This window comes from Chelonoidis abingdonii, chromosome 2 (assembly GCF_003597395.2).
Source record: "Chelonoidis abingdonii isolate Lonesome George chromosome 2, CheloAbing_2.0, whole genome shotgun sequence".
Classification (NCBI taxonomy): domain Eukaryota; kingdom Metazoa; phylum Chordata; order Testudines; family Testudinidae; genus Chelonoidis; species Chelonoidis abingdonii.
Window position 1 is genome coordinate 280,144,232 of NC_133770.1, and position 23,122 is coordinate 280,167,353.

The window sequence follows — 23,122 nt, forward strand, 5'->3', positions numbered from 1 at the left end:
GCGTTAGGAAGGAAGCACAGAGCCTTTATACAGCCAGCCTTGGCCTCCTGCAGTTCCTCTCTAGTCTGCCAGCTTTTGGGGCAGGACCAAACAGCCTATTCTGCAGACAGGGGTGTGTGGGACCCTGACCTTCCTCCCAACAGGATGATGGAGAAGATACTCCTGACAGAAATCTGCGCCCATGCAGGGGCAGAGAATTCATATGACCTGCATATTTCTGTGCCCCCTATGCAGAAAAATGCAAAAGAAATCTAGGCGGCGGAGGGAGAGGGGGACACACACACGTCTGTTCCCCTGCAATCCAGGCAGCACATCTGTTCCAGCATGCCTGGAGCACCTTCAGACGCAAATCACTGCAGGGGGAGGGGAGCTAGGTGTGAGTGCCTGTGGGGAAGACGTTGATCACCATTAGGTGGCGGGGCTGGCTAACAAGCGCGAGAGACTCTGTCCCTCTCTCTTGATACTGTGGCTCAAAGGGCATGGAGGAGGGTGGGCCTTTTTGTTAGGCAGGAGGAAGACTGTCCCCGAGGCAGAAGTGTAGCCGCCTGCCTGTCTAGTAAAATGTAACTTCTTGAGAATTGAAAAAACACTTAAATATTATCATCATGTTACTGACAAATGTCTGTTTTTAAATTAAAGAAAATAGCTGTTCTCAAAAAAAAAAAAAAAAAAAAAAGCACATTTTGTTGATGGGTAATTGATTTCATTCTCTGACGCAGAAATGTAGCAACCTGTCTGCATAGTAACATTGTTAATTATTCTATTGTTAGTTAACTGTTCCCATTCTTAGTCAATTCCCCAGGAGCATAAAAACCTGTTTGAAGTTTTAAAGCCCATACATTGCCAGAGTGAGGTAAAGCCTTATAAAATGACAGTAAGGGAATCAGCTAGGAAGATCTATGCACTTTCTCCCTTTTTTCCTGGGACAAAGTGGCACGATGGGGTTAGATTTTTACTTACCCACTTAAAAAAAACAAAAACAAAACAAAAATGACTTTTGAGGGCAAGTAAAACATTTACGAAGCCAGTCAATAAAATGTCAGGACAATCAGAACCAAGCACTTCCCAAAGTACCCAGCTAGGTCCGGGACAATGATTAGCAAAACTGTATGACTTTCATGTGTGAAAGTCTGAGTAATTTTAAAATGACATTCTACTTCCCCTCCGTTTGTTGTTCTGTAATGTAACTGAAATGAAAATCCAGGGTTATAACTGGAATGCAAAGTATTAGTTACCAAGTATTTATAACTTAATTTTCATGTATTCAGGAAATGAATAGTTATTGTGACTTTTTTCTGTATTGTAGTTTAAATAACTTATCAAAACAATTGAAACTGGTATGATTTTATTGCATTATTTTGACAGATAAAATTTGCAGAATTTTTAATTTTTTGGCGCAGAATCGCCCCAGGAGTTAGAGGAGGAAGAATCTCCACAAGGGGGATCCACTAAGATCTCCATTCAAATCCCCTCCTGCCCTGAGAGTCCCTTTCCAGAAGGGACAGAGGAAGATTAACTAGCCCAGTGTTTTGTCTTCACGTCCCTCCCTGCAAAAATATCTTGCACACTGATCAACATGGACATGGTGATCATTGGACACACTGGATACAAACCATGACTGTTACATTTCTTTTACCTTTCTGCACCACTTTTTCCAAAATGTTCATGAAGTTTTTCTGGGCGATTCCACTCAGCGATGTTAGCTGAGACTTTGCTATCAGCTCCAACAGCTGTGGATAAAAATAGAAGTTGCCAGCTAGAGTACAGAGATATTTTTCTAATCTTGACTTCTAGTCACATGACACAGCAAAACAGTTCAGATACTTGTTTACTGCTGGAATAAAAGAGGGCAGGCAGAACCACAAAGAAGACAGATCCAAGGGGAGAAAAGAGCCAAACAATTAAGCACACAGTGGAGGAAAACAGGTTGTTATTTAAACTACTTTCTTTAACCCGAAATGTTGCTTCATGGTTTAAAGGTGTAGGGAAGCCACAAATGACCGTTCAGACTAACAGATAATGACGATTCATACTGAAAGAACAATGGTATGTCAGAGTCTTTCACTAATACATAAACAAATAGTGTGATAAGAGAACAAGAAGCAGAGACTCATTTCTGAGAGAATCTTATTTATAAGCATAATCCTACAATTTACATATAATAATCCAATTCACTCTTGTTATGTGTGTTTTATACTGGAGTTTTCATTAAGAGGAAAGATTGAGTGATGGTTTTTTTTTTTAAAGACAAACCAAAGTTCCTTCATTTTTATTAAGTTATTATTAGATCTGAAAAAATGTAAATAATTTATTTCACTTTTCCCTATTTATGCTGTTTGGTTTACTTTCTAACTTGTCAATGGATACTGTCTCAGTTTCCCTTTTCATTAAGATGCACTCCTAGTCAATGTGACTTCTTGGTTCCCATGTACTCGTTCAGTGCTGCAGTGTTTGGGTTGCAATTACTGAAGAAGATGTTCCTCTCCTTTTTTTAATTCGGTAGAAAAATAATTTTATAGGAAGCTTTTCTATTAGCTTTAGGATTTGTAAAATTATGGGCCAAAATGTTACTTGGCAGTAACCCTTTAAGCCTTTTAATGTATTTTATAAAATACACACTTTCTACATACCATTTCACTTGTTTAGATTCCTTTCTAAATTAGAACAGAATAAGAAAACCTTTTATCTTACAATCAATCTACACATATTATCACAGGGCTAGCCTATTCATCCGTTATCATCAGCGATTATGCTATCCCATTGCTGGGAAAAAGGATGAGTGCACAGAAGTTGCAATTTCTTATGTCAAATAGCTAAGATGGTTACTGACAAGAGTTGGTAAGTCTTGAGCTGAGTTGTTTGCCTAGCTATAAGAACAACAGGAATGTAGCCATAAAATTACTGGTACTCTGCCTTAAACCATGAGCTCATAGGGGTATTATTGCAATCATTTGCCCATTTTACTCAGCTCTGTTACCAGCATGTGACTGTCACCTAGGAGCTGCAAAGTGCCCCGAGTGACTAGTCTCCTCTTCCATTTATCTTCCAGGCCAACTTTAAACGTCAACAGATGGCTTTCTGAGTTTACTTTCTATTAATATCTTAAACCTCACATGACTGGTATAAAGCAAGAGGAAAGAAAAAAAAAAACCCTATAGAGTCTCACATTTTTCATGGATGGCAGTCTGCCTTCTATCATGACACATCATTTGGGGGGCGGGGTGGGGAGAAAATATGCAAGAATAGTCTTGTGAGGTAATATTTAGTACATATATTGTAACAAAATGCCATGGTGGCTCTCACCTAAACAGGAGGGTCTGGTGTATTACATGCTCTGAAGCATAAATTAATTAGCAAGATGTTGGAAATATTTTTAAATTTTCCCAAGATTTCTTAGAACAATGGATGTACAAACAAGAACATGTCCTTGCCCCAAAATAGCCTTAGTAATAATCTCCTAGTACTGAATTGTTTAACTTTGTGACCTTCAATTATCATGATCAACTTGCCAGACTCCATTTGTCCACACAGTAATGTGAGCACCCAGGTCAGCGTCTTTGGATTTCTTTACATATATACAAATTATGTCCCCAGTTTGTAATGTTCTAGAACTCCCATATAGGACAGTTTCCTCATTATATATAAGCAAAACTGTGCTGATATTCAAAAATATGTTCAAAAATCAGCCGTCTTTGCACAGGTGAAAAACACCAAGTGGTGCAATACCATAAAAAAAAATTAAGAAATTGTGGCTGATTTTTCAAATTAAAATAAAAGTTAGATTCTTTGTGTTACCAACATTTTGTGCTTTAGTATATAGGAAATTAAATAACATAATTAGGCAAACAAGATGAATTAGAGTTCATGCCTTTCACTATGTTTATCAAGGGTCAATTACATTTAGAAAGTAAATTAGCACTGCTATAGTGTACCACCTTTTCAGCAGCAATAAGTAAGTAAAGGATGAAATTCTATATGAATGCTATGTTGTGACTACTTCCTGGGTATTGCATTCCATAGCAAACTGCTCTGCCAAGAATAAACAGCAAACACACAAAAAGACCCAAAGAAAACCAAACCCCAAATGTGTGAACAAAACTAATTTTCTTGTCCAGTATAATGGCAGTAATAAAGGTGTACGTAGGGTTGCTCACGGTTACTCCAGATATACACTGGTGTAATTCCTTCAGAGCCAATGGTGTCATTCCAGATTGGATAAACAAACAAAAAAACTCCACCTAAAATGTCTTTGAGTAATGCATTGTGCAAACTGAAAACCAAACAAAAAGACTAGAGCACTCTGAATAATGCCTGGTGGAATAAGGAGGTATTAGACCTGCTAACATTTTGTAACTGTGTATGTGGCTGTGTTAATTCCAGACCATGCTCCAGTAACACTGTTTGAAGAAAGATGGTAGGAGGGAGTGCAGGGGAAAACAGGTTAGTAAGGGCCTGATTCTTTGCGATGCTGAGTACCTGCAGCTCCCATTGATTTTAACTGGAGTTATGAGTGTTCAGCACCTCTGAAAAACAGGCGCTAAGGACCAAATCCTAAAAGACAACACTAAACACCTACAATTCCTATTGACTTCAGACTCCTAGTCAGAGGGCAGGGGGAAGAGAGGCTTGGTGACTCCCCCCATCCAACGTCTCCAGGAAGAGCCCTCTGGCCTCTTTGCCCCATTCTGATGCTTTTTACTTGAGGGGATTGTGGAGGGTAAAAGGAGTAAATGAGAAGTTGCAGGTAGCTCCACATCTCCTAATCTTCCTGGTCTAGGATTTTTTGAGTAGGTGGTAGGAGGGCAACTATCCTGTAGCAACACAAGAAGACACTTAGGAATTTCTAAGCTATTAGGGGTGGAGAAGAAGTTACTCCAGCCCAATAACCCCTGAGCCCCAACCAGAAAGTACCAGACTGGAGTGTTTAAAAGGGAGCAGGCCAGCTTGCTGCTGCCTCCTGAAGACCTTAAGAGTGGGAAGACTACTGGGTCTCCTTCCACAAACAGCAGTAAGGGCTGAATGTGTGAGGGGCTGCAAGTGAAGAGACTTGTGGGTTGGGACTGGGAACAAAATGTGCTCCAAAAGGTGAAGCCGGGCAACCTTTGTTTTCAGTGAAAAACAAACAAACAAACAGGGCTGCCCAGCACTAGTCAAACCTTACTTTGGGACTCCTATTAAAGCCATTATAGCATATGCCAGAGTACAGACCACAGCATCAGCAACTGACATGTGAGAACAGAATAGCTTCTTTTGGAGCAGTTTTAGTTTCCTGTAGTGATGTACATGCCCTAGTGCCGTACTCTAAAACACTGCCTAGCTAGAGCTTAGCTAAACCTTTGCTGCTGAACTGCACAGGTAAGTGGACTGAACTCATTAAAAGCTCAGTTTTCACAAAGTACATATGCATTAAGTGGTTCTTAAAGGGCAGCTTTCTGGAGTTATAGAGGTGTGAAAACGTGTCAAACTAGAAAAGTCAGAGGGCCAGATCCTCAGCTGGTGTAAATCAATGGAACTACACTGATTTCCCTCAGCTGAGGATATGGCTTTTAACATCCAAATGACAACAAATCTCCCACACTCCCAGTACTTCTATTTGCTCTGTGGCTGAAGCCCCATATGCCAAGTTTCAGCTTGAAGTGAATGTGATAGTGGATATGTCAGTGTCTGTACCATGAGTTATAATAATTTAAGTAACAGATGCTGCTATGTGGCATAAATCCAGGACTACCAATACTAAGTCTAACAGAAATTTAAAAATACATCAATTGAAGAGTGCACATTAGGCTAACGATGAGCTGTCCAGATCATACAATTCTACTGATCTATACCCACGTACCTGAGGTCAGGATCAAGCCCTGAGCTTTTATATGCTGAAACACAGTGTTACAGTGACAGCTTGTCATCTCTTGCAAAATGCTGCTATGAAACTATCACATGGTAAATTCTTCTGAAGCAAGGAAAGTCTGCAAAATCTCACTGTCATCTGATAAGTGAACATTTCAGAAAATGGTCAACAGCTTTGGAGGATGCTGTGTTGTTTAAAGGTCTCATCTCATTTTACTTGTTTATATGGCATGTACTTTTGTGCATTTTCCATTTTTAATAGCACTGTAACCATGACCAAATCAAGATTAAAACCCTGGGCCCAAATTGTTCTCATTACTATGTAGACCCAACTAGCTGAAAATATGCAGGGTTTATTCTGAGCCTAAATAATGTATAGCAAGACACGGGTCATTTTAACGTGACACTTGCAAGAATTTGTTTCAGGCATTAATAGTAACACCTGTCGAATATTTCCAAACCACCTCCACCTCAATCTAACAAGTCGCTAATAATCTTGTAAAACCTTCAAACGAAGCAAATCAATGCACTGCTAGGTTTTTTATCTGAGAGTCTCCTAAATAACATGATTCTTCTTTTGTAACCTACTTATCTAATAAGATCCAGCAGCCGAAAGTAAGAAGACTTTAGCCTGTATATGTTTTTTATGTTGACTCTTTTGCATAAAAATCATGCAATGTAAGTATGTTAGAGGCAGTCCATGAGCACGTTGAACTGTTAGCATGAGAGCCCACTGAGCTATACAAAAATTGATACATTTTAGATAATTACAAAAATTGTGGACTAAAAGTTAGAGATACATTAGTAAAAATGTTTTAGGCCTATCACTGTTTGCCTCTCCATTCCTTCTCCAAGCTCATCTGTGGCTTTTCTCCCTTCTGCTTCCCAGCTCCAATCTGGAAATGCCACTACTTGGGAAGCACTTCCACATGCTACCATGGAATTAACCAGACCCCTGTAGTTCCATGGACATTTGGGGAAAAAGGTAGGAGGGGACGTTAGCCTGCTGTTAGTCAAGGCACGTTCCAGGTAGTGAATAGCTCATTTGTGTGCTCCAGAAGTCCTCATCCTGGCTTGCAACAGACCGTATGGTGGATCTAAAGAAGAAATCCATCTCCAGGAAGGGCCCTTCATGAACAACTCCAGTGCACGTGGTATTTTATGAGCTATTATCCACCAGAGACGTGGCTTATGAAGGCTTTCATTGAAGAAACCAGTTTTACATTTGAACCATGGTCGCCACATTTAAGATTGGCAGATTAAAAAAACAAAACAAACCATCAGTCATCTTAAATCAGGAAGTTTCATACTTTGTTAAGACTACTGGCAAAAACTTCATAAAGCTCAGGTAGGAGGTAATTCAGATAAATGAGAGCATTCACTGATTTTAGTCTTTAATGTTGTCACTTCCACCATGGAAATGCCACAGTTCATTTTACTTATCTCCTGGTCAAAGCTTTAAGCAGTCACAGAGCAGAGCCTTGCAAAATTAAATCAACAAGATCTAAAACTTCTTGGGCCAAGCTGATTTCTGGTGCAACTCCATTAATGAATTTAGCCTAATGTCGGAAAGATGCTTTCCCACTGTTTTGGGCCTGACTCTCATTCACACTAAGGCCCCCTTTATGCCACTCTTGTAATGTGAAGAGCCATGTAAATGAGAGTCAGGCCCTTTTTTCTTTACCAAATGGTATCTCAGAGCATATAGCGCGTTCTTTGAAGTGCTGGAGACATTTCTAAACAGGAGGAACACCCAGCCTTTAGGATTCTATGTCTCGTGTATGGGACGTGATTTTCAGAACGGCTGAGCACCCACAATGGCAACTCAAGTCAGCAGGAGCGGCAGGGGCTCAGCCCCTCTGAAAAATCAAGCCGAGGATGCTTAGTGAATGGCTCATCTGTAGCTCTTCCTACTACGATTGCATCTGGGGCTTACCTTAATCAAAGGGTACGAAGCTGCACGGAATGTTAGATATACAGCATTAGACACCACCTGGAATACTCACTGCACCAGAGTTTTTCCACTTGGACGGAAGCTTTAGAAGACAATATCTGAACTTCCAGTGATGAATCATAAGTGTGTAACTGGGGAAGTGATGGGCAGCAGGAGCTGAGAAGTGATTCTCTTACTCCCCTGCCCATCATCAATTATCAACCCAAGTGAAAGAGGGGGGCAGGGGAAAGACATCAGGTCAATCTCCCATCCTTATTCCAATCTAAATTGAAGAAGTTATTTGACTGTCCTTTCTTAAAATGTCAAGAGAGTATCATGCCCAACATCCAGACAAAGAAGGATTATGATTATGTTCGAGGAGTGCCCATAAAAGTCTGCCACGAGTCTAGAAACTGCATTTGACCCAATTTGTGGTAGCTTGCACAATAGCTTAACTAGTTCCATAAATGGTATTTAAAAAGAACATACGTGGGTGATGGGTATTATAAAATAATTAAAGAGGACAAAAAAATAAAAAGGGGCCTAAATTAAGTTTCATGCAATTAACAGTGACCCCACTGGGCAGCAAGAGGTTAACCACATGGTGATTTGAGTAACAGAGACACCTCTACCCTACACTGAGAGGTTTTGATTGGACATTTGGAATGCCTGACCTACATCTGACTAGACAACAGGTGAGGGATCCAAGGCTAGCCTAACGAGTATCATCTTTTTGGCTGACTCTTTTATAACATTTGGCTCACTGGGGAACAGCAACATGCCAGCAAAAACTCTGCACCAGAATCTAAACCCTAAACAGCTGGTGCTCCCCCAATGATTAATGACTGATGAAATGTGAAAAGGAGCCGTTTATAGACAACCTTGAATTTTTAACAGATTTTCTAGCTTGGTGGGTCTCAAACTTTTGTACTGGTGACCCCTTTCACATAGCAAGCCTCTAAGTGCAATCCCTCTAATAAGTTAAACACTCTTTTTAATATATTTAACACCATTATAAATGCTGGAGGCAAGTGAGGTTTGGGGTGGAGGTTGACAGCTCGCGACCCCCGTTGTAATGACATTGCGACTCCCTGAGGGGTCAGTTTGAGAACCCCTGTTCTAGCCGCTTTTTTGCCATTAAAAACTAGCTGATAGAATTCTCAGTCTCAATGAGCATATTCTGAAATTATGGATCCATTTGTGGATAACGTGCACGTAAACACATTACTGCACACAGAATCATGGAATAAAAATGACACCCTTTGAATGCTGCGAATGTGAGATAAACGCTTGGTCTTCTGTGAAAACCCAGAGTAAGAGGGCTTGGCGTGGGGAAACTACACAGAAGCTTGGGGATAATTTATCCTTCGATCAAATAAGAGGCTATGCCAGGGCAACAGAACAGCTGGTCTGTTGAAGCTGCCATAACATATGGATCTGTAATAGCAGCTCTGCTTTCTCACAGAGTTTGTAGACAGAGGCTCCTTGAAGTTAGCCAGGATCCTATACACCTCACTCTCAAACTTCTCCCATCCCATAGCGTGTCACCGCAGGTTTAGTGTACATGGCATTCAGAGAGCTGTAACCTTCACCTGCATCTCAAACGCGCCATGCAAGGGAACCATGGGCCCTCTGCGGTGCCCAGGATTTCATCTCATACTTTGTAGCATACACCAAAGGTGGAGTTACACCAACCAGAACTTGAATTTAGCTTTCAGTAAGGGGCTGGACTGGCAACCCTGAAGCTCTCCAAGAGCAGATATAGCACAAGCATCAACATTACAAAGTTCTCCCACAGTTCCCTGCCAGAGTGCTTCAACCATGAACTGAATGGACCACCTCCAGAAGCAAGTACATGGTCAGTTCCAGTGACTATTGCACACTCTGCTGAGACTGTCAAGAAAACTGCTACTTCATCTATCAGCTTGTGACATGGAGACCTGCTCATTAGGAACACAGCTGAGATGGCCATCTCACTTCAGAGGCCATTGAACAGATGGCAATAACTTTACTTTAAACAACAAACACTGCCTCCACCCCAGTCACATACAGACTTAACACCTAAGAAGTGTCAAAATACAAAGTTTGATCAGGAAATCTGGAGGAAATGTAGACTTTGTTCCATGCCCCCACACCAGCCCCCATTTTCACTGGATCTGAAGGAAGGCTATGTGTGATCTACCCTGCCCATGCAGCAATTTCTAACAGATGGACCCTCTTTTCCATGCATCAGAAAATGCTTCATTAACTAGTTCTTGAAGCTTCCCTCCTGCACTCAAGGAGACCACAGCACAGTCTTGCAGATCTTTTCCAGTGCAGAATTTGTTCTCAGCTCAGTTAAGTTAAGCAACTGGTGTCTGCGCTAGAAGTTACAGAGAAGTAAGTTATGGCCTTATACTCACCCTTACAACATAGTTGAACCGTCTGGAGTCTAGGATAGCATTTGAGAAGTCAAGTCTGTTAAAAGCTTCTCCCAAGGTGCAGTAGCCATGACGCTGAGAGTGGAAAAGAACAAAGCTCGGTCACGTTTTGTTGCACAGTAATCTGAAGAGAGAGTCATGGGTGTATGTGGTCCAGGCCAGCATAGCATCTTAACATACTTATGGGGGCATGCTAGGAGACAAACTCATTGCTGGGGTAAGTGGGCACATCTCCAATGACTTCAATGGAACTGTGTCTATTTATGTCCCCAGAGAATGCAGCCCAATGGGAGTTATGACTGTTTCTAAGAAGAGAACTCAGCCCTATCCATGACCTCAAAATAGCTCAATTTGATCTCTTTCAATAATTTCACAAAGACAGGGAAAGTAACACATTCCTAGGGCTCAATATGAAGAGCCTATGTACAATGTGGTTTCTTACAGCTGCTCCTCTCTATACACACACAGCTGAACTGTGCTGCTGAACTGCAGTGCTTTTCTTGCTAGGACTTACCTGTGGGAACGCCTGCAGTTGTGCCGCTGCTTAGTTTACCACTAGATTTTGGTAGAAGCAAGCAAACAATGTCATCTTTTTGTTTTAAATATGTACAGAGCTTAGCCCAATGTAGCCCTAATTGGGGCCTGTAGTCATAGGACAGATCCTCAGGTGGTATAAATTAGCACAGCTCCATTTATTTCAACAGAGCTGTGCTGACTTGCACCACCTGAGGATTTGGCCCCATAAAAAACACTGTTTGGACAAATGCTATGGGGAAAATAAAACAGTGGGTACTTACTTCTTTTGTGCTTCCCTTGTGGACATAAATCCATTTTTCTTGATGGAAATCTGTTGAGACAAAGACAGATTTTCTTCACTTGTTTTATATATAACAAAAACCTAACTTTGCAGAAAGATGAAGCCCAGTTCTACTCTCACAACAGTTCTATCATGGCACTATTCCACCGACCCCTGTGGTGTTGCTTCCGATTTACATCGGCGTAAGACAGATCAGAATCAGACCATCAATGAATTGCTTTGTTTCCATATTCGTTTATCTAAGGCAACAGCCAGGATCCTAGAAAAGGTTTGTGTTTCAGTGACACAGTCCAAGACTGTAGATATTTAATCTATATGCTGTGAACATACTACAGCCCCTTGTTTTCTTCGCTCTCTGACAATAAGCGTGGCTGACAGCCAGAGTTTGTTATTATTGATTTCATTAATTACTCATTACCTCAGCTACAGAGTTTGGATTAACGTGTCATAAGACACTAAACTAATAGTCACTATAGTGTTTATAACAGCGAGTGCTAGAGTTAGAATTATATAGGCAGTCCCATTAGAAATGGCTTTCATCACTTGCGTGATCCTTTCTAAAACAGAAAACAAAAATCTCATTGGGGCCTGAAACATTCCATGTTTTGTGGGAGGTCCCTTCCCAAAAGCTTCCTCTTCAGCCCTCTGAATAAGAGGAGTTATAAACACCTTTCCTCTCCTCCCTAGTGTGACACCACCGCCTTCCCCCCAAAACACACATCATGCTGTTGTATTGTTAACCGAACCTTGCAGAAAGATATCTCCAGGTATACAATAGCCGATCCAAGAGATAGGAACCCATGCAGCCCTCTCCCATCCCATTCACCACACTGAGCTAGGACATTCAGTATATTACACAGTGGCCATTTATCAACTAACATTATTAGAGATGAAAAATTCCCCCACATCCCCCCACTCCCAGAAACACACACTTGATTTCCACAGAGAGGAAACTGAATGCCAAGATATATGGAAACAAAAGTTACACATGTACACGAGTGCAGAGCCTGAATCACTCCATTTAAGTCAGTACCTACAGGCATACCTGGACAAAGGCTGTCACAGTAACAACTTGTTCACACTGCACATTTAACTACAATCATATAAAGGACTAAAGTCTCACATCAGCTGTTGACAAGATCCTGGAGGTTGCATACTGAGCCAATAATACAGTGAGAATCATAACCTATTTCACTTCCTCTCTGTATATGTTGATGTCTGTAACCTTCACATGCATTAAATTTAGGTATCAATCCTGCAATCAGATCCACACACCCTTGTGTCTGTGCAGAATACCATGGATCCAGCCACATGAAGCCAATTATGCATATAACAGAGTTCAAACCGTCCTCTATTGAGAGCAAGTCTGAATCCTCGATTTTATTTTGCATGCATTTTGTGTAGCAGAGGTAGGATCAGAATTCACACTCAGGCTTGGAACCTCCATTAACATAAATGGGTTTTACGTGCATATCTGGAAAAGAGAATGAATTCAATCTGTTGTGCACAAGGAAGTCCATAGGAGGAAAAAAAATGGAACTGGTTCACTTGATTGTACTATAGGAAAAAATTACTCTCCCTCTGCCAAATACAAATGACAAAAATTTGAACACAACACGTACAAACACTTTGAGAAGGGATTCATAACACAGACATATATGCTCATATTAAAATGTATCCAAGTTCTCTACTTAGCTCAAACATGGGTGCAGAGACTCTCAAGAGACTTCCGGGGGTGCTGCAGCACACACAAGTGTCTCATACACTTTCTGAGAGATTATATATATATATAAAAATGTGTGTGTGTTTTTTATAACCATCCTCAAGCAACTTTGGTTTTAAAAGTCCCCCATTTGCTGTCTTACACTGGATCTTTGTCTTGTTATTCAGCAGGTCCTTCTTTCTCTTCTTGGCAGCAACATCATAGTTCATGCTGTTGAAGAGATTCTCCTTGTTGTAATCCTCCTTTTTGCAGTAACTGTGAATGACACAAGGCAGAGAGTCTGTTTATTCTGTGGCCCGGGGAATTTTTTAACTGTAAGAACTATATTTTACTTTTTCCACGTACCTGGTTCAAGGAACACATGTTTGTTCGCTGTTAAACAGCTCATTCTAGTGCTGTTCTATAGAAAACTATAAGCAGTTTTAGAGTCCAATAATGAAGACCTTGTCTCATAAAACATTCAAATACCTCACACACCCAATTATTGTGCTAGATTATATACATAATTATAGTGAATAGGAGCACACCCAAAGCATGTTACACAATCAACTTCATAACCTTGTAGTAGAGCACCCTTGTCCTTCCTTTCACCTCTGCCTGCTTGTCTGACGTCATCAATTCCTATCATATGCTCTACCTAACTTAGATTGCAAGTCCTTCTGGCAGGGGTGTGCTAGGTTTTATAAGGCACAATGCACATCCATGTAGGCGTATAACCAGAGTGCTTGAAGAATTCACTATCTAGTTGTGAGTAAGAAGCTTTTCCTGCCAATTAGTGGAAGGGCTGGGGAGAAAACTAAGCTTTAATTAAAAAACAAACAAACCATAACTTTTAACTTTTATGAATACAAAGATAACACAACCCTGATTCATGTTTCAGTGGCTGTCTTCCAGAGTCTGTAGACAAGTGGGTGATATGTATGAAGGGTTGGGATCTGTGGCCAGAGTATATTTTCCCCCTTCCTGCATTTGGAAAGGCTGTGCATTTCTTTTTGTTTGAATGTATAATATCTGGTAAAGGGACCTAAAGCTCTTTCTTTTTCCTTTTAAGAGTATAATCCCAAACTCACTGAAGTCAGAGGAAAAAGACTCACTGACTTTAAGAGCTTGATCCACAGCCCAGTGATGTTTGCCTAACTCTGAATTAAGTACTGCCAAGCTGCAGAGTGAAACTGAGAAGACTCTGGTCAGTTTCATTGCTGTTGTTCAGAAACCTGTGGAGAGCAGGGAAAGGCAGCAGATCCTCCTGCTGCTAGGGAGAGCTGTGAGCAGCAGCAGCGATGGTGACACTGCACTGGACCCGTTTATATAATGGGAGGATTGCGGGTGATGGGGAGAGTAGTACAGACACACACATCCTGGTAGGAATCATGTGGCTACAGGACAGCTAGAGAAGCATCACACCAGGGGGCTCTGGAGTTGGAAATAGAAGTGAAAAAAAAGAGCGTCCTCCTTTCTAGGAGCCTGGAGGAAGAAAAGAGAAGGAGATCTGTACCGGAGGGGCCTGGTTTGAAAGTCTGGTCCTGTGTTTTCAGTTTTTATCATCACTGGCTTCAGTTACACTTATACGGGTCTGTAAAATACCTGTTTCTTGCTTTCCTCTTTCAAGAGACGGGCCAATCTCATTACACTCCTGGGGCTCAAAAAAATGCTCCAGTCTACCGCTTTGTACACTGCACTGAGAGCTTCCTGTGTGTGTGCATATGTGTGCACATAAGCAGTCCCTTTTGGTATGATGTTAAATAGTTAAGCTGTTTCCCTTCCTGCTGAGCTCACCTTTAACCTTAGCTGGGCACTTGTGTGCTGTTTATTGTTCCAGTTGTTAAATAACATTTTTAAAATATCTGATGCTAGATAAATAAAAAGGAAAAGCCCCACTAAAGAGAGAATTTTTCTCCCACCTCTCTCTGCTGCAAAACAAAGTAACTTAAAGAGATCAGCTTGCTCAAAAACAAGTGTAGACAAAGGATATATAACTAACAAAAGACAGTGTATCACAGTAATGTATGGAAGGTTAGTTATCAGCTTTTCTGCAGTGGCACTGAGAGTGTGGGGCTGTGCAGACAAATTACATGACAGATCCTTGCTCTGACATTCTGAAGTCTGGTTCTTAGTCATCTGACTAAGACTGTACAGAGTTAATGACTCCGCTCCTGAGATAGTGTCTTCCTGTAGTAAGCATGAGGAGTGTTCTGGTCTGATGCATATAAGTGGGTCCATGAGACTGAGACTAGAGCTTGAGAGAATGAAGACCTCCCACAGAGCCTGGGGACATGGAGGTATTAATGGGGTATAAGGAGGGATAACTGGTGGCTCCCCACACATCTTCACTCTCTTCTGTACCCTTCTGTTCACTCTACTTGCTCCCCACAACTCTTATCCATATGGCCCTATAGCAGCACCTCTCTGGGAGCCTACCTCTGTGTCCTCTGCTGTCTAGCTTGGCTCCCTGGCTTCCTACCTCTGTAAGGAGTGGAGCTAGTGAGTCAGGGTGGCAGCATCGGAAAATGGAAACAGCTGACGGAACTTGCAGTTCCGCTGGGTATTACCGGTGCTGCTCAATTAGGATGTTCTGAATTAGGGATATACTTCTCTAGGCACTTGGTTTTAGAAGGTTAAAAGTGGTCTATGTCAAAGACGGAGACAGGTGTGTGTGAAGTTTGGATTCTGTGGTAACTGTGGTTTAACTAGAGGAACTAAAAGAAAAGTGAGAGAATGCCAGAATAAAATGTCAAGAAGGGAGCACTTAAAGAAAATTCCTGCACAAAAGTCAAAACTTTACTAAAAACAAATTCCACAGAACATGTAATTGTCCTATGATGAATTACTGTGCCAGATTCAGAGATTAAATTCAAATAATTAAACTGTGAAAGAGAAGCATCTCAGTTCCGATTTAAAACTTAAATCTCAACAACCCTGACTGTGAATTTACTGATGATTCTATAATCTGAAACCTGTATTATATCATTACTGGCTGAGACCTTGTGCATGGGGCAGATTTACACTCATGCCAATCTACTTACTAAGGGGTTCTTGCACCTTCCTGCTAAGCATCTGGTCTGGCCTGGTGTCAGAGACAGGACACTGGACTAGATGAACCTTAAAGGGGAACTGTTGCAAACTGGATCAGACCCTTTCTTTCCAAGTGAATTTAAGAACAGCGCCAATCTAATTATTTTGCAGTTAACAACAGTTATGTCTACCAATCCAGACATTCTTCCTATTTACATATCAAGCTGATAGTTTATAATCCAACCTCTCTTTTAAAAAGCTTGTTAAAAAAAAGTACAATGAAAACCACCACTGCAAAGAGACAATGTTCCCTTTGCAATTTATAGCAAGATCATGTTTCCTTCAAGTTATCTTTAGTCATTTCCATCACAACAGTGTGTGCGAATGCATTTTATTGTTTCATCTCCAGACCAGGTCATCAGCCTACACAATCCTCGCTCTGTGCTCCTTAAAAACAAGAATTGGTCTTGCAAGAAAAGTCTGCCCAATCCCTTGTTTCAAAACCAGATGGTCATCACCCCACAGCAGCAACAAAGTCTTCCTGCCCACAACCTGTGCAACACTGTAAGCAGCTTAACTGCCTGCCTTCCAATGTTTTCTTTGAATGCAGCGTAATCAAGCTACTCAGCCATGAAGAATATTATTTATGATCTGTGAAGGATTAATGGCTTCAGGGGTATCATATTTCTTAAGCTCAGGAACTGGGAAGCCTTAGGAAGTATTTACTTCTGGAAAAATGGGGGAGGGGGGAAGCAGTTCCCTGGAACTTCTCCAGGGGCAGTTTGGCAGTGGTTCAGAAGACTTTCAGTGACACTTGTTAAGGGCACAATCCTGCACTACTGAAGTAAATGGTAGTTTTGACATAGTCCTCAATGAACCAAGATCAGGGCTTACTTGTTGATGCTGCCATGTATATTTCTAAATCACAGCACATCAAAAAAATGTGATCAACCCCACTCTCAGACATAAGTTACTGTTCACTCTCTCATAGGAAGGCAGAACTGCACACACTTAGATGGGGCCAGCGAGAAGTGGAGTAGCTCTCTAGTGCCCATATACTTACTGGGCCAAGTCCTGCAGCTGGTGAACACAAGCACCTCCCAATGGAAAGTGCACACATTTAAGTAGCTGGAGAATCAGGCCCACTGTGTTTAGCCAGAGTCAGAGTCTTACTAATCCCTCTCTTTAACAGAAGCTGCATCTTTGTTTACATGCTTATTTTACTGGAACACAGATACGTCAGCAGACCAGATGACTCACTGGTGCTCCACAGAATGGCACCACATAATCCAAAATTGGCTACAATAGAGGTCTTAAAATTCCAGGCCCAGGTCTATGCTGTCAAGGCGGTCAGGCTTTAAAGCCCTGGGATAAAATTTTCAGCTAGTAAATATTCTTTATCCAATTTCAGCACTGACATGAGCAGGTACAATTCCAGTCAATGTGAATTACGTAAGCAGTGAATTTGGCTGTAGAGTATCAATCTTTCATTTAAATCCATGGATGCCTGATTTGGTAGCTAAAGGAAAGGACCAAGACCCAAGCAGATCTTGGGTTCTAGAGTGGCATGAGCCACTGACTGACCACATGACCCTCAAATGACATTAGACCTTGATTATTCAACCAGGAGAGGACATCACGGACAGTGAGATGCTGTATATGAGCCAACCCTTCCAGGATAAATAAGCTCCAGATGTTTCAGTGCTTCACTATCTTTACATGCTTTTGCTTGATGTTATCGATGGTAACGAGTTTAACTTCCCCACTCAGACAGACCACAAAAATCACTAGTGCCAAAGGTTGCAAACATCAGAAGCTAGGAAGATCATGAAGTATTAAAGTGGGGAGCCCAACGTCCCCCCCGCAATTTAGAAGAAAAATGGCCATTAAACAGATTAAGAAGTGGGTAGAGATCCTAACCCTTCAATAGCTTTACATTTCTGGCTGTAAAATAAACACATGTATCTTACTTTTAGAGTTAAGAGTGACTAGACATCTTCATGCATCCGAGCATCTAATGAACAAAAAGCAGATCTGTTTAATGGCCCATGTTGAAGTATATGCAGAAGCAATAAACCAGGGGAGAGGATCATAACAAGCCTATTACAAAAAAACAAAGAACCTGCACATTGTTTAATTTCAGTTTTTAAATAGGGCCATGCTCTGAAATGACAGAAGCCACTCAAATTAGTACAGTTGCTTGTAACTCAATTACTGTGGGACAAGTGCTCCAAATTGGTCTCTGTATTCATAGTTGCCACAGTGCCTACTACAGAATAAAGGATCCTATAACTAATCCTCAGATTAAATAACTAGCTTTTTTTTTTTGTGGAGAGCAGAGATAAAGGGGTGATGCCTTACAAACAATAAGCAGAGGAGGGCTCCAGCAGTTCAAAGCTTCAAAAACAACCACATCTTCTGCTAGTTTTCCTTGTAGGCTAATACAGTGCACTCATCCAAAAATATTTCAAAGGCTCTACTAAATTGGGAGACTGGCTCTCACAGTGAAGCCATCTTAGACCATCTGACAGCTCATTGCCAACTTTAACCAGACATAATGGAAGGCAGGCTTTTGCCAGACCCAGTTCCTGCGCCTCAGCCAAATGTGGAGTAATTTAGATCCCCCTCTCCAGAGAGCTCTCCCTGCTGGCCAAAGGAGATGTTTAGCCTAAACTCACAACAAAAAACAACCAACCAACCACCCATCTGCAGTCTGGCTTTTCCAAAACTCTCCAGCTCTGACTGGGAACGTTGCAGTGAACTCAGAGGTCTGACAAGATACGACTGACTTCAGCAGCTTTCTAAAAACAGCGCTGCTTATTAAACACACACATTTAAGTTTTACCGAAACTACAGTTAACACGCAGAAAATAAAATACAAAGCAGCAGGATGAGTTTTCGTCTGGGAATTTGCTGACGTTTCGTCTCCCAAACCTTAGCCCGTTTGGAAAAAAAGCAGAACTCACACACACACACACCACACATCTGGAGCGAGGAAGCTTTCGGACACATCGGGCCGTTCCCTACCCATGCAGCCCAGCTGCTCCTTTCCCCCCTGCTTCTCTCCTTTTCAGTACGGCAGGGCTTTAGCTCTGATAATGAGCTTCCTTCTCCTAATGACGCACACAAACAGAAACAAAGGCACTGCGCGCACGCACACAACGGGCAACTTGGCACCTAGGGCAAAATAGGCTTAAAAACTCCACAAACAATCGTTGTAGAGTGGGACATCGCAATAATTGCAAAGACCGCACCCCCCCCAAATAATCCTCCCATCCACCATAATGCAATAACCCCCCCCCCACTCAACAGCAGAGTTTCCAACCCCTCCTCCGCCGAGTGCAACATCGTTGTGCCACGCACCTGTTTATATCACTGACATAGCCGCTGTGTCTCTCCTCCAGGAACCTGGTCCAGCCATCCGCAGTCTTCACCCAGTTCTGCCCCGGGGACCTCCAGTCCTGCCCTAGAAAAGGCATCGCGGCGCGGGGAGCTCTACCAAGGCGCTTTCCCGGTCCCTACGGAGCCTGGAAGGGGCGTGCCGGGGAGGGGGGTCCCCAGCTGCGTGGCTAGGAAGGGGGGGGTGGGATTTTGTACGACCGTCGCTCCGAGCCGTGTCCGTGTCCTCGCAGCGGTCGCGGCTGTATTTATCCGAGGGCTCTTTGTTGCCGGAAGAGCGGCGTTAGCCCGGCCCCTAGATCAGGGGGGAGACACGTGGCTTTGTTTATTGCTCGTGACTCTCTTCTTCGGCTCCTCCCGCTGGTTGCACAATCCATCCCCAGTGGAAACTTCAGACCCGGCCTCTGTGCTCGCTGGGCTGCCAAGTGTCCCTGCCTTTGCCGAGAGCGAGTGCGAATAACAAGAAGAAAAATCAATGTCTGTCAATAAACATCCCGTCTAATTCCAGCCGTTCTCCCTTCTTCTTCTGCAAGGCTTTGCGGTCTGTATTCCCCACGGCGGGCAGACAGATCCATAGATAAACTGATGGGACGGATGGATTCGCTGCGGAGATGCAGAGCAACAGGGAGCTAAATAGATTGATTGGATAGACAGCTATGGGATTAGATACCTGTGGAAGAAAGCTACAGAGACCGGCAGAGTGGATGGATTTGGGGGATAGATAATATATTAGACCAGGGGTAGGCAACCTATGGCACGTGTGCCGAAGTCGGCACACAAGCTGATTTTCAGTGGCACTCACCCTGTCTAGGTCCTGGCCATCGGTCGGGGGGGAGGGGCTCTGCGTTTTAATTTAATTTTAAATGAAGCTTCTTAAACCTTTTAAAAACCTTATTTACTTTACATACAACAATAGTTTAGTAATATATTATAGACTTAGAGAACGAGACCTTCTAAAAACGTTAAACTGTATTACTGGCACATGAAACCTTAAATTACAGTGAATAAATGAAGATTGGGCACACCACTTCTGAAAGGTTGCCGACCCCTGTATTGGATGGTGGGAGGATGGCATAATAATTTAGAATAAATTTTCCAGTCCTCCAAGGTGGATTTTCAGAGGGTGCCAGTAATTTGGGTATGTCATCTATATTAATGAACTTTTGATTTGGTAGCTGACCTGGTTGTTTCTCTAGAACTTAACCTCTATGATCACAAACAGAACTTGAACACATTAAAAAAAAAAAGTCCTGTCAGGGGAGTTTATTTTATAGAGATAATGATTTGTTTGAATGTTGGTTAAAAAACAAGCACCCCAAACAGAGGATGAATCCTTGAAATCAGTGAAAATAAATACATTAGCGAATGAATTTAATTAAACAACAGTGGATTTGAAATAATTTTCTAGCTGCTATTTGTTGATCTTCAAAAAGATGTACTCCTGGCATTTCCTGGTTGTGTGTGTGTTTGTTTTGAAACTCTGCCAGTAAAAGAATCTGAAGTGTCAATAGAAAAAAAAATTGTGAATAACTGTCCTTGCATTGTTGTTTGTCAGGTGTTCCATGTTTCTGGGTAGGCTGGGAACAGCTGCTGTTGTATATTAAACTGTACCAAGCAGGCAAGTGCTCTGATTCGCTGATGAATGGTTTCACTCCACTTCAGTGCTCTGTGGTAAATAAATAAATAAAGGAGCAAGGCTGCTTGTATAAGTGTGTGAGAGAGATAAACACCCCCACAGTGGCTTAGCTGTCATAATCCAAGTCACACTGTCAACCTTTCCTGAGGGGGGCTAAACTATCTGCTGACTTGTGGGATTGCAACAACTGACACTTGCTAGAGAAGTTGTTCTGTGTTCTCTCTCTCTCTCAACACACACAGGTTACACAAGAAATGTTTGCAAGTGAGGAAGCTGGACTGCTGAAGTTAAGAAAAAAATCAAACCTTGAATACCAGCTAGTTTGAGCAACTCATTTAAAACTCCAGGCACCAACTGTAAGTCTGCACTGAACCCAGGCCCATTGAGAGAGATTTGGGGCCCCTCCCGTTTCACTGTATTTACACAGATGTTGCAGACCCTGCGCTCAGGGCCCTCTCTTTCCCCACTCTTGTCAGCCATGCTTGTAGCTTTGCTTCTGCAGCCCAAGAATAAATCCTGGGGCCTTGCAAGAGACTCAGTTGTATGTGGCGGAATGATGGTCTTGCTGCTAAGGCAGTAGCCTAGCTCTTGGAGAATAGGAGGGGGGTGTCAATTGCTGGCTCTGCTACAGACTTCCTGCATGACCTTGGATGATTTCCTTAATCTCTCTGCCTCTGTCCCCATCTGGAAAATCCTTTGTCAGCCTGTTCTATTTGGATTGGAAGTGTACCAAGGCTGAGATTGCTTTGCTATGTGTTTGTGCAAGGGGAGTACTGTAATAGTAGTTATAACAACATGATGCCCCAGAAATGGGGCGGGGGGAAGGGGTCTTGGGGCTTCAGCCCTGTGCGGCACACCAGCCACGGCTCGGAGCTTCAGCAGGAGTGGGCTGACGCCCTACCCTCCAGCTCCCTGCAGCTGTGCCCTGGCTCTTGAACTTCTGAAGATTGTCATATGTGGCTCGGAGGGCCAGTAAGTTTGGCCATCCCTGGTCTAGATAATACTTAGTCCTGCCATGAATGCAGGGGACTTAACTAGATGACCTCTCAAGGTCCCTTCCAGTCCTATGATTCTATGTTGTGTGGATTGTGTGCGTGCAGGATAACAAGTGAGATGTGATGCTTAGAGCCCCCTCATAATAATTTGTTGGCAAAGTACATTTTTAATCATGAAAATGTTTATCAGCCATTCTATGTTACAAATAAATCTAGTGCAACAGAAATCAACCTTGAGACCTGCCAGTTTGTGTGTTTTCAATTACTTGCCTTTGGAGAATGAGGAACTACATATATTACAATGAATACAACACTTGTAAGGGCCAAGGGGGTGATTAACACTGCAATGATTTGCAGATGACCTTAAATCTACTCCAGGGTAAGGCCATCTTCTAACGGTGTTAAATTTAATTTAGGTGTAGTTGAACAAAGACTGCCAGCTGTATGTTATTTTGGTGTCACTGGCTGCAGTGCCCATCCAAGTAAGTTAAATCGGTCAGCCATATGTCGCTGAAAATATGTTCATCCTCTTAATGAGAATCATTTGGCAACTGTTACATGCAAGTCTGATCTGTGCTCTAGAATGCGATAGAGACAGAAACTAATATATACTACAAGATCCATTCCATTCTCATGTCAATTATTTTGCATTTAGATATGAATTTTGAGGCTCAGGCTCATATGTAATGCATTTTTAAATGACTCTGAAAAGATTTAACATTTAGGGATAGGAGTTAAATACAAAGATATTTTAATTAATTAAAAGGAAACAACAAATGTGTGATAGTTAATCGTTTTCCACCAGTGGTGCATGAGCTGTGATCAGATAATATGCTGGCTGATTTAAGATATAGTATCAGCATAAGAAATCTATTATAACTACATTGATTAAAATGAGAAACGTCGTGTGCCAAGTGCTTCTGAGTTCTAGATATGGCATGCCAGGAGAACTGCTGTATTATCAGAACTGTTCCTGTCCCTGAGAATAGCTGGTCCACCAGAACTTAAAACATAAGCTTATTATAATATTGTTTTGATTAGAAAAAAATGTAAAATCCAGCCCTCAATCTATCTGCATAAGTGAACTCATGGCTTGCACTGTGCTACACACCATAGCCATTCAGAACTTAGTGGTAACAGTGTGGCTAGAAGTCAGAGCCACTGGCTCCAAAAGCATGATCCCTTCCATTGAAGCCAAAACAGAACTATTCACAGCTAAGAAGCTCTGATTCCATCCAAGTGAGGGCAATGGTACACACCCATGCTGGCCAGTTTGCATGCTGGTCTAGCTGAAATTTGGTGGAAAAAAGTGTGTGCGTGTCTGCAGGATTGGTGCCTAAATG

At 42.1% G+C, this 23,122-nt stretch overlaps 1 protein-coding gene and 1 long non-coding RNA gene across 3 annotated transcripts in view; one reads left to right on the forward strand and one right to left on the reverse strand.

Annotated features, from left to right (window-relative positions):
* The window catches only part of FBXO32 (F-box protein 32), a 34,142-nt gene extending 14,686 nt beyond the window's left edge, over positions 1-19,456 (reverse strand). Inside the window, exons 1-5 of one of the 2 annotated variants that reach the window (XM_032803495.2) lie at positions 19,113-19,456; positions 12,880-12,992; positions 10,995-11,044; positions 10,180-10,272; positions 1,637-1,730 (exon numbers count right to left, since the gene is read on the reverse strand). In XM_032803495.2, coding sequence (XP_032659386.1) covers positions 1,637-1,730; positions 10,180-10,272; positions 10,995-11,044; positions 12,880-12,992; positions 19,113-19,228 — 466 coding nt within the window. In that variant the 5' untranslated portion in view covers positions 19,229-19,456. The remainder of the gene's footprint in view (positions 1-1,636; positions 1,731-10,179; positions 10,273-10,994; positions 11,045-12,879; positions 12,993-19,112) is intronic. The other variant, XM_075063218.1, reaches the window with a different exon arrangement.
* A 98-nt stretch (positions 19,457-19,554) lies between these two features.
* LOC142046409 (uncharacterized) lies at positions 19,555-22,010 on the forward strand. The gene is made up of 2 exons (XR_012655396.1): positions 19,555-20,819; positions 21,027-22,010. It is a non-coding gene; the product is annotated as an uncharacterized LOC142046409 (long non-coding RNA).
* The last annotated feature ends 1,112 nt before the right edge of the window (positions 22,011-23,122 follow it).